Source organism: Gadus macrocephalus, chromosome 17, assembly GCF_031168955.1.
Source record: "Gadus macrocephalus chromosome 17, ASM3116895v1".
In the NCBI taxonomy this organism is placed as follows: domain Eukaryota; kingdom Metazoa; phylum Chordata; class Actinopteri; order Gadiformes; family Gadidae; genus Gadus; species Gadus macrocephalus.
In genome coordinates, this window is record NC_082398.1 from 2,816,175 (window position 1) to 2,827,979 (window position 11,805).

The following is an 11,805-nucleotide window of genomic DNA, read 5'->3' on the forward strand; positions in this document are numbered from 1 at the left end:
TTGAATGTCAAAGAAAGGCTAGACAACGTTTGGATAAAAACATGAATTAATGTGTGTATATATTATAAAATACTCAAATACCAACCCAAGCTTGTAAGTGACGAGAGCGATATTCGATATAGAATGGCGAGGAAAATATAAACTTCATACGAACGTATTACAATTATATACGAACATCAATGAAAAAATTAACCACACAAGTAAAACATGAGTCTGAAGGTCACTTTTATTAAATTCACAGCGAGGAAACAGAATCCGGTAGTACCCGGTGCCGAGCCTAGAGAAACCAGACGTTCAGTGATATACGAACGGAAGAACGAGTTCATTGATGTGAAACCTAGCAGACGGTACGTAATTATACCGAGTACGTCTTTGAGTTCTGGCTCATCATAATACACCCGGGAATGTAGCCCTCAATGGTCTACAGCAACGACACAAAGGATACTGGATAAATGTGCTCTTGGATATGATTCAGCCCAGGCACACGCGCTCACGGGACTTCAGATATTTACAGAATACTGTCGTGTAAAGGTTGCTTTAGCAGCGCTAGATTTCAGTGGATGAGGTGGGATCACTCCCTCGATGTGGCGACTTTGTGTATCGGATCCCATTTTAAACAGCAGTTGTAGCAGCATCTACCATTGAGTTAGAACAGTTTATACATGTATCAACAGTGGCTACGCACACCCCAGGACAGAACAGTGATACAGTGAAATAATAACAACACAGATGATGATCACTAATTGACTCTCAAGTGTTTAAATACTTCTCAATTCATCTTTTATATTCAAAGCAACTCAATTGGTACAACCAAGGTTTTTATATTGCGGTTTTATAACCGTTATCTTCAACGCAAAGCAGCCCCATGTCATTTTAGTGTTTTATTACCAAACACCCCACGTAATTATTGCTCTCCAATCCGTCCCCAGAGTGTGTATGAACGAGTGTATCCGGTTTAACTCGGATATTAAGTATTTGCGGACGCCGTGTGGTTCAGCTACGCTGGGCTACGACTGTGTGTGGCCGTTCCCGTGAATGAGATTCATAGTTTTAAGTATTGTATAAAATAAAGCTACAACAAGGGAGTGTGTGTGTGTGTGTGTGTGTGCGTGTGTGTGTGTGTCTGACGTGCGTGCACATGGTCAGTGGGTTTAATATGCATACATTTAATGATACGCCAGGAGTTCATCTGTTGTGGTGGTCCACGGGTGTTGCTACGGGGACGGGGACGGTTTCTACGACAACACGGTGAGGGTGACGGTGCCCTTGGTCTTCTTCAGGATGCCCACGGCCTCCTCGTGGGTCACGCCTTCCAGCGTCACGCCGTTCACCGCCATGATCTGGTCCCCGCGCTTCAGACGCCCGTCCTCCGCCGCCGCGCCCTGGGCACGCAGACAGTCAGACACGGGCCCGCAGACACACACGTTGGCAGACAGACAGGCACGCAGACAGACGCACAAACACATTCACGCACACACACAGACACAGACATGTCAGCAGCAGATGGACACACACATTCACGCAGGCGGACAAGCACACATGCACACAGACACACGGGCAGACAGACAGGCAGACACACGCACACAGACACACGGGCAGACAGACGGACACACATTCACACAAAAAGACAGACATTCACACGTACACGCATGCAGACAAACAAACAAACACACACACAGCATTTATTTTATGAAAAGGGTTCTCTGATGAATAAATAAACGCACGATGTCCGGATGTCGGAAAAATCGTGAAAGCAAAACCTTTTCTACGGCTCACCTTTCCGAAGACGGTCTTCACGTAGATGGGCAGGTCTCCGTGGGGGCTGCCGTAGCCCCCCACGATGCTGAAGCCCAAGCCGTCGGGTCCCCGGTCCAGGGTGATGGACTTGTACTGCGGGGGGCTGCACGCAAGCGGACAGCGTGGTCAGAACGGACGGAGGTATAAAGACCGTCTAGTCGTAGAGGCAGTATGCATACTTGACGTCGGAATGACAATAAGGTGGATCAGACGATACGCTCAGTGGACGATGAGGGTATTTGGTCCTTGATGCCGAACCACTTCTTACTTCTTCATGACATGCATCTAATGAGAGTGAAAGTTTGTCGTGTTTGGTCGCTAGATCACGAGACTAGATCAGACGATAAGCTAACTCGGACATCAGTGAGGTGTTTGATCCTGACGCTAAACCACGACTCAGTACTTCATGACATGCATCTAATCTAAGTGAAGGTTTGTCGTGTTTGGTCACCGTGGACAAAACGTCTGCTAAATAAATAAATGGCTAATAGCGATTTAACGACTCAAGAGGGGGAGTGAGGTGGATGGTGTGCTGGTGAGCGGCAGTTACCTGAGGTCGTCCTGGAAGATGCAGCTGGGCGTGAGAGCCTCCACCGCCTGGGCCTCTGGTGGACCCGTCACTGTGGTGTCACCACCCGACACCACCTGGGACACACACATATGCACGCACGCGCACACACGCATCAGACATAGACAAAACACATGCACACAAACAGACACACGCATTATAGACAAATACAAACACAGCAAACACACACATACACAAACAAACACACACGTACGCATAGACACACAACCATGTAGAGACACATACACGCATACAGACAAACACATAGACAACCACACACATGCGTACAGATGCAGAGGGGCACAAAGATTGCAGGTTAGTTCAGTCGCTCCACCGGCGGTATGATCAATGCAAAACCCCGACGCAGCCCGGCTATCTGGACGATAAGCCGGCGCAACTTGGCCGGCTAAACCGGTTTATGGTACAATTCAAAGTCTACAGTAGACAAGGCCTTCGCGGTTCACTTCCCGCGCTCACACACACACATCTGTTCCCAGATGAGATCATTGGTTATCAGTAAGATTATAGATACATGATTTATTTATAACAACGATACGTGGGTGGCATGTTGTGTCTGCGTGTGTGAGCGTGGGCACGTCGGCCTGGGTGAGCGCGCATCCGGAGGCGAGGGTGCACGTGCGTCTGGGTGCATGCGTGTGCGTGCGTCTTGACGCGTGTGCGGCGCGCGTGCATGCTTTCTTGTGCGTCTGGGTGCATGTGTGCGTGCCTGCACACACCTGCAGCTCGATGGTGCCCGTGGCGCTCTTCAGCAGAGCCACGGCCTGTGCGTGGGTCATGCCGTCCGCTGGCGTTCCACAGATGCTCACGATCCGGTCGCCCGTCTTCGATTTGGTCGGGAGCGGAGAGAAACGTTAGTCAGCGGTGTCGTGAGTTCTGCCAGACATCTTTTTACTTCTTGACCACCTTCTTCTTGCTTCTATACAAGTGCTCGGAGCTATAATTGGGGAGGAAATGACTGCACTGTTCTTATATCAGCACCTGTGGTCGTTTATCCGGCTGAGGTACTTTTGGGAGTATTAGGTGGAAAATAGTACCCGGAATGTCGAGCTGTAACAGTGGAAAGAATCCATTAGGCCGGCGAAACCACCCGGTATTTAAGATGTTGGAGAGACAGTGAAAATGGGCCTTTTGAGTGTTGGAAATTCACTGAGAAAGGGGCTGTAGGAAGCAGGTTAATTCCCCTACAAAAAGTTACAAAAGCTTCAGAAGAATATGATGTAAATTATAGAGGGAGGGGGGTCTACCACTGTAATCTGTGTATTCACACAGAGGATAATAAACAAAGGCAAACCATGCTTGCGTTTGTCTTGCTTGCGTTTTCAGTGACCTTTTTCCCGTCTTGTTTTGTGAAAGGAGGCTGTGTGAACGAGCCATAACAGATTATTCCCCCGTTCGTCTGGAGCAAGTCTTCTCTATATACTAGTCTCAATGTTCTGGTCACGGCTGTGACAGATTTATTACTCGCGGTTGTCTCTCGGGCTATTGTTCTCCTCCTCTCGGCCTGTCGTCATCGTCACACAGAGAAACAATTGTCTGTGCTTTCGGTTCCATTTTAACCAGAAGGAGCTAGAAAAACAGTTGAGGCTGTAGGCGCGCTTGTCCTTTAAGTCTGAGGCCCACAGGACTGAACTGAGTGGGAACAAGTAAATAGTTGTGGCTCGCATTTCATTATCCGTCTTGGCCTTTTTTTGTTCTGTTTGGTTCCCAAGCGTTTGGGCTCCGAGATCCACCTGTGTGGGGGCACCTTTTGACCTTTGAACCCACCAAATATTTAGCGCAGTAAAATAAGCACTACAATCTCAATGCCATGCCACAAAATGCGAGATTTTTATTTCTTTATATATAGTTTGCCAATGCCGTAATCTCCTTGGTCAGTCTTCAAACATACCAATGATTGAATTGACAGGCAAGGCATGTAGGAATGCGTATTGTAGGAATGCGTATTTATTTACAGGGTTGCCACTCTTTTGTACTAATACATTTCAAGCACTTTTCAAGGATAAAATTCAGGGTTTTTCCAGGCCCAGAATAAGGCTTAGGCGAAAGCAGCGGAGGTGAAGAAAATAAAATCTGCACGCTACTGTGAGGGACTTAGTTAAAGACCAAAGAAATGATCATATATAACTAATTTAGATTTGATATATTGATATATTTTACCTTTCTTTGGTCCCCTGCTGCCACTTATGGTCCCAGACCCACTGGTTGGAAACCCCCTGTCTGAACCAAGCCTTCCAGGTGGGATGCGACCCCATACCGGCTCCTCACCTTGAGCTGCTGGGTCTGGGCGGCGAGCCCCCCCGGGTTCATCATGGCGATGAAGATGGGAACGTCCCCCAAGGGGCTGCCCAGGCCCCCCGCGATGCTGATGCCCAGTGAGTCGGAGGGCCCTTTGGTGAACTGCACGTCCCGGACCTCCTGCTGGTCCAGAGCTGAGACGGGGAGACGTCGGATAAAGGAGAATTAAGAGCCAAATCGTAAATGTAAATATTCTTTCGATAAAATGCTTTATTTTTTTATACAGGGCCCGTTGGTACATCACACCTCTCTTACGCACTTATTGTGTGTTGTACGTCCTGGCACTTAATGTACACACTTATTGTGTGTTTGTACGTCCTGGCACTTAATGTACGCTTTTATTGTATGTTTGTACGTCCTGGCAGTGAATGTACACACTATTTGTATGTTGTACGTCCTGGAACTGAATGTACACTTATTGTAAGTTGTACGTCCGGGCAATTAATGTACGCACTTATTTTACGTTGTACGACCTTGCACTTAAAAATATGACTAGCATTGTGTAGCATCTTATCCCAGCTATCTTTGTTGTATACAGGGTACGGGTTAACCTAACAACTGTTAGTGCTTGGCACTTGGTTCTATGAACAACCTTACTGTACCGACAGCGATATATAGTTGTTTCTCTTTCTTCAGACAAATTTACTCATTGTAAGTCGCTTTGTGTAAAAGTGTCAAAATGCCCTCAGTGTAAATGTAAAGGTTGTAGAATCAGGAGACTCCAAACAGAGCTTCAGGGTCATGACGGAGACTAGCCATCTGGCTAGCAGTGACCGGTGCACTTTCAGCCTCGTAAGCCCTCAATAACCACAAACCAGTGGTCGAAAAGGTGGGCATGACCCCTAGCCTGATGATGGTGATATTTATAGACCGGCCACACAGACCAGCTTAATGCCCTGAATATAAATGTAGAAATGTAGAAAAGTTTTTTTAGATCAATTTTATTTATTTTTGTTAAAACAGTTTGTCGCCCTGTCACAACGGATGCAGTCTCATTGTTCCCCCGGTATGCGTGAATCAATATCAGGAGGCGGGCCGCGACGACTGTGCTCCGCCGTGTGTTTGCACAGGGCCCGGGACCTGCGAGGCCGGTCGCACTTACATTCCTGACTCCGGCCGTGTTTATCCAGGTCGCCATGGCTCCCCGGGTCGCTGGGAGAGGAGGCCAGCCCCACGGGGCCACTGCCCTGGGACAGCCTCCTCTCGGAGTGGAAGGGCCCCGCTTTGAACCGGCCCACCTCCACGACGATGGGCCCCACGCAGCACTGGGGGGGGACACGACACACATGATGGTTTCATTTCGGAGGAATTCAAAACGATCGTCGGTCGGTGGGTTATGTGAGTCGAGTGGGTGTGATTCAAAGAGAGCGGTCACACGGCGCTCACAAGCTGTAAGGAAATAAAGACATGCTCGTAAGCAACCAAACATAGAGAAGCAGGTCGGAAAATTATAGTCAAGTTTCTTTTTAAAAGGGTTCACAGAGTCCAAAGCGTGTAGAGGCAAGGGCAGTGTGGCAATATTTAATCCACCGTTTGGATTAAATCATTTTTCCTCGACTTAGTTCATGAGAAAATGTTGTTATTGTGAGACATCACTATGCCAAATATTTTCCATTGCACCCCTCCTCCCCTTCTGCGGTGTTCCCCATCACCCACCAAGGGGTCAGGGGTCGTCTTAGCTCAGGACGGAGAGTGGGTTGCGAGTTAGATCCCCAGAGTGTCGAGGTGTCCCTGAGCAAAGCTCCTCACCCTGACTGCTCCCAACGCGCTTGCTTCCGCCCTTGCATGGCTGACACACGGCGTCGGTGTGTGAATGTGTGCGTGAACCGTAAAGGCGTCTGCTAAGTGTCCTAAACGTCCCCCATGATTAGCCGGTGGAGTCCGGTCAGCTGGCCTGGGGGTAGGGTCAGGGGTCTGGGTGTGTGGGGGTGTAGGGTACCTTCAGAATGGCTGCCACCCCTTCCTGGGTGGAGGACCTCACGTCCTCGCCGTTGACGGACAGGATCTGGTCGCCCTGCATCAGACGGCCGTCGCTGTCCACCAGGCCCCCGCTGACGATGTCCGACACGAACACGCCTGTGTCACTCCTGAACACAAACACACACGCACACACACGCACACGCACGCACACACACAGAATGGGTTATATGACGGCAGGATAGAACTGAAGTCACGTTCTCTACCGTTAGGAAAATGCCTTGGTTTTACTTTGAATTGGTGCTTGCACCTGAATCCCTGCGGTCAATTTGTCAAATATAACCAGGGCAATTTGGCTAATTCATCCCGACAATCCAACACAAACGTGGAAACAAACTCGTGAGCGGAAAAAAGCAATTGCAGCCACTTGGTACCGCTGAAGTGCAGCAGGTTGGAGCGGGCCCTATTTAAAGGTTTCTACCTAAACAAACACAGAAAACAGCATTTGTTTGCGGTTCCGAATCTGTCCTCTCCACACACGGCGCACGCTCCGATTACCATATAGAGTACTGCTTAAACCGACCACGTCTATAAAGGGATAAGGCCTGACAGTGTATATCTCAGCGCTAGCATCGGTTGTCCCAGTAATTGTCAGTCTCGCGGCCGGCACCTGTAATTGTGTGGCCTCGATTTTGCCTCCTGTGCGCCATGAGATAGCATCTCTTAACAGAAACAAACAAAAAAACAGAGATAATTTCTCAACACCCCCCTTATCTTCGTTTTGGCGTGCCTTAAGTCCATACGAGAGGATGTTGAAGTGACGGGGGGGGGATTTTTGTTTTTCCTTCATTTCATCTGCAATCTTTAACAAGTGCGGACGCTGCAGTTTCTGAAGTGACGATCGCCGCGTGTGGATTAGGACAAACGTGGGGTTTGGAGGCGAGCACACACACACACGCACACACACACATGAACACACACGCGCTGACGCACGGACACACACGCGCACTGACGCACACACCCACGCACACACGACACTCATAAGCACACACAAACCAACGCGCACGCACACCGCGACCACAGGAGCCTGGCTGTGACTATCCCCTGACCGCTAAGTGCCACGTTCCAGCTTAGTTATTTGTTATTCTTCTTCATATTTTTCTGTTGCAGTCATTTCTTTTTTCCACTCGGGTACTTTTTCCCTCCATGCTCGAGTCGCATCGGAACAACGTTGTGCACGGCCGCCGTGAGAGAAGGGGAATGGATGCTAGCTTCAATATATTCAACGTGTGCTAGGCATCATCCTATTGGTTGAAGGGGGGCGTACGCCGAAGAACCATAGCGCTCCCTGGATAGTTTTATTTACAGGCTACTGCTAGCCTAGGCAGTATTAAAAATGTTCTTTCATTGCATTTTTTTGTTTCTTGGCAAGCACAGACACATTTTATAGCGCACCGTAAATCTTACCAGGGACACATGGGGGCAGGTAACACACACACACACACACACACACACACACACACACACACACACACACACACACACACACACACACACACACACACACACACACACACACACACACACACACACACACAGGGTTGTATGTTTGTACATGCTTGTTGTGTGTTTGCTTGGCTGCGAAATCCATGAGGTTTGCCTTTGGGAGGCCTTTGGCTCTTCCTGGGGGGTCAGGGGGACCACCATGCAACACCACACACACACACACACACACACACACACACACACACACACACACACACACACACACACACACACACACACACACACACACACACCTGTGAGCGACAGCAGTGGAATGCCCTCAAGGCCATTTTGTTCAGAAAAACAAGCGCAAAAACATATGCAAGCCTCTGCTAATCTACTCTGAGTAGGTTATGCATGGCTGGTCGTGAGTTTGGCTGTTAAGGTTATGCAAAACCTGGGTTGTGGGACGAATGTAACATGTGCTTGTGTGTGTCTGCGTGTGCATGCCTGTACGTGCGTGTGTGTGTGTTTGTGCGTGTGTGTGTGCGTGCGTGTGCGTGCGTGTACGTGGCTGTACGTGCGTGTGTGTGTGTGTATGTTTAGCGCCTGTGTGTGTCCGCGTGTACGGGCGTGTGTGTGTGCTTGTCTGCGTGTATGTGCTTGGGCACGTGTGTCTTTGTGCACGTGTGTGTGTGTGTGTGTTTGTGCGCCTGCGTGGCACTGCAGACGAAATGTTAATCTGTGGAACAGATTCGGTTTGTCTGAGTGTGTAGTCACACTCGGTGTGTGTCTGTGTGTGTCTGAGTGCGTGCGCGTCCGTGGGCGCACTCAGTTTTTGTAATTTCTACCTCGGCACACACACACACACCATCCTTAGGCCTGTTGCGAAACATTTACCTTAACTCCCGTGATCTGCATTAACGAGAGAGAGAGAAAGACCAGACGTTACTTTAAAACGGCTACAGGTTAGGATGAAGGAGGAAATTAAAGAGCGACCGGGGCCATTAGCAGTGGATAAGGTATGCACCGGCCAGAAACAAAATCCAGTCGACTAATTATCCCCAGTTTAAAGGCTAGTGGTGCATGCAGCTTCAGTATTGTGACTAGATTTTAGTACAAGGCTTCCAGACAGTACTTAGGGCTATCTGCTGCAGGGAAGGTAATCCACTAATTGTCCTCCTCGCTGTTCCGTTTATTGGGCGGTGCATTCCTTTCAGATGACCAAAAGGGCAATAACCAAACCAGGTTGTCACAGATTGCATGATTTCTATTATGCAATTATGAAGGTCTCCGCCGACGACGGAGACCTGTGCGCACATCGTCGTCTACACGACTATTTAAAGGGAATAACGCAAAGCCGTGTGCTATAAACATAGGCTTGAAGTGGCGATGCAGGGAGGTGAAGGAGGCTAGAAGTGGCGATGCGGGTCTATTGTGCGAGCTTTGTATTGCCACTGTAAACATTCCTCTCATTCCCTCAGAACATCACAAGGGCAGGACTGTGTGTTATTCCGATAACTGACAGATTGTGCATTTGTCGACCTGCGGCAGTACCAGTGAGTAAAATAAAGTGGTATTTTGTTCCCAAGTGGCCCCCTTTGAAAGCACAGCCAAACAGCCGATAGTCAAGGACGCCTGCACGCAGCTGCGCTTCACAAAGACAACACAAAATGGGAAAGGCGCAGAGAACAAAACCCAATCTCGATAAACCAAGCACAATCCGTCACGGATAAGAGAGAAATATTTACATGGAGTTGAAATCTCTCCCCAAAAGAATGTGGAAATTCAAATGCCACTATCGAAAGAGAGATTTCGAGGCACATTCCTTTTCTTTCGGCACGACTCGATAGCGCAGGCAACGATAATAATAATAATGCACCGATTTTTCGGGATTCTGGAATCCCGAAAAATCTGGAATCCGGAATTCCGGAAAAACTGGGAATTCCGAAAATTCCCGTTGAAGCTTCCCTCACCTTCTTCCCACGATGCTGAGGCCCAGGCCCTGGCCGGGGCTCTTCAGGAGCTCCACGGTGAAGGTGTCCCACAGGTCCTCCTCCTTGAACTGGGCCTCGTCCCGGTACACCCGCAGCCTCACCTGCTGGGGGGTCTGGCGCAGCACGCTGATGGCCTGGTCGTGGCTGGCCGCCCGCAGGTCCATGTCGTTCACCTGGAGGGGGGGGGAGGAGGGAAGAGGAGGGGGAGAAGGTGAAGAAGAAGAAGGTGAAGAAGAGGAGGAAGGTGAAGAAGAAGAAGAAGAAGGTGAAGAAGAAGAAGAAGAAGGTGAAGAAGAAGATGGTGAAGAAGAAGGTGAAGAAGAAGAAGAAGGTGAAGAAGATATTTCATTGGCTTGTAATATCTTGACATAAGAAGCCAAAAGGGACAATTACTTTTTCTGTGTTTTTTTTTTAAGAATTTTTATATTATTCTTTAAAATAAGTTGTATTTTACTCTTAAATTGGTACAGAGGAGATACAAAAATGACAAAATCCACAAATTAACTTTGAACTCTGTCCTCTGAGTCCAGGAGCGGACTTCACTTTATCGCCTCATCATGACGCAGAATAAACCAATTCATTAGCCCCTTGCTACAGACACCATGTATACATTTCCATCGCTGCTCGCCTCCACTGGTCTGTGTTGGGCCCAGGGAAAACGTCAGCACAATAACAAAGCACCAAGGTATCCCTTTTCATTCTCGGACACAACAATGGCCGTCTTGTTTTCTTTCCAATAGATGCTGGGGACGGGGAGGGGGTGGCGACAAGAATGGCCCTCTGAAGACAGTGGTCCTGCTGCTGACGCTTTTCATCTCTGGGACTTTGTTGCCAAACACTGGCCTGGTGGCTCCACTCCAGCAGCGAATAGAAGTCGAGGGGCAATTAAGTCGTAAGGTGGTCTGTGTGGGTGTGTGTGTGTGTGTGCGTGGGTGAATGCCTCTCCATTGACTGATACCAAACCCTTCCTCCCCCACATCCTTGCCCTGCCTCCTATTGAAGCCCAGAGGTCACCGAAAGGCCGAACCCAAAACTTCAGTCCCTTGATTCGGCCGTCTGAAGCCGGTTTTTGGAAACCCTACCCCGACTCGTCTGGCCGCTGCTCTTGTGATCTCCGCGTTTGTCACGTGCAGAATTTGAGGAATGTGTACTACATGAGGAAAGGAGTAATGCGGTCGTTGTCGCGGTGTCGTAACGGGTCACTTCCTGCCAGCTCACATTCCCCTCTGACCTCATGAGAAGTTCTAGCGACAACCTCCCCGTCTCTAATGAACGGTGGGAGTTCTTAATCAAACCGCCGCTTTAGATTTATCTTGTAGAGAGTTGTGCCGTCCAGTCGTCGTTAAAACACAGTGTCCACAGTGGGGGTCTCCATAAAACTTTAACACGCCGTTAACCCTGCCAGAACAAATGCTAGCCAAGACCAAGAGTGAGAGATGGCCTTTTTTTCTTTTTCCATCTAAGTTCGCCGGGAACGATGCCATTGCCTTTTTAAAAACACAATTGCGCTTTGGAGGTCTTCCTGCGACTAGAAGGTGCCACGCGGCGTTCCTCACACCACACCTCCAGTATCTGGTCTCCTGCCCACAGCCGGCCGTCCTTGGAGGCCGCCCCCTCCTCGTAAACCTCGTGGATAATGATGGCCCCCTGCGGTGATAAAATGAGAAGAAGGAGAATGAGGGGGAGAGGAGGGGAGGAGGCGGGGAGGAGAGAGGTGTAGAGAGA

At 49.1% G+C, this 11,805-nt stretch overlaps 1 protein-coding gene across 1 annotated transcript in view; it reads right to left on the reverse strand.

Moving 5' to 3' along the window:
* Window positions 1-208: 208 nt before the first annotated feature.
* Window positions 209-11,805, reverse strand: part of LOC132445689 (multiple PDZ domain protein) — a 62,085-nt gene continuing 50,488 nt past the window's right edge. The window contains 10 exon segments of the mRNA XM_060035803.1: window positions 209-1,382; window positions 1,777-1,900; window positions 2,348-2,442; window positions 3,103-3,207; window positions 4,652-4,815; window positions 5,784-5,946; window positions 6,621-6,768; window positions 8,984-8,998; window positions 10,060-10,253; window positions 11,644-11,727. Coding sequence (XP_059891786.1) covers window positions 1,236-1,382; window positions 1,777-1,900; window positions 2,348-2,442; window positions 3,103-3,207; window positions 4,652-4,815; window positions 5,784-5,946; window positions 6,621-6,768; window positions 8,984-8,998; window positions 10,060-10,253; window positions 11,644-11,727 — 1,239 coding nt within the window. The 3' untranslated portion in view covers window positions 209-1,235.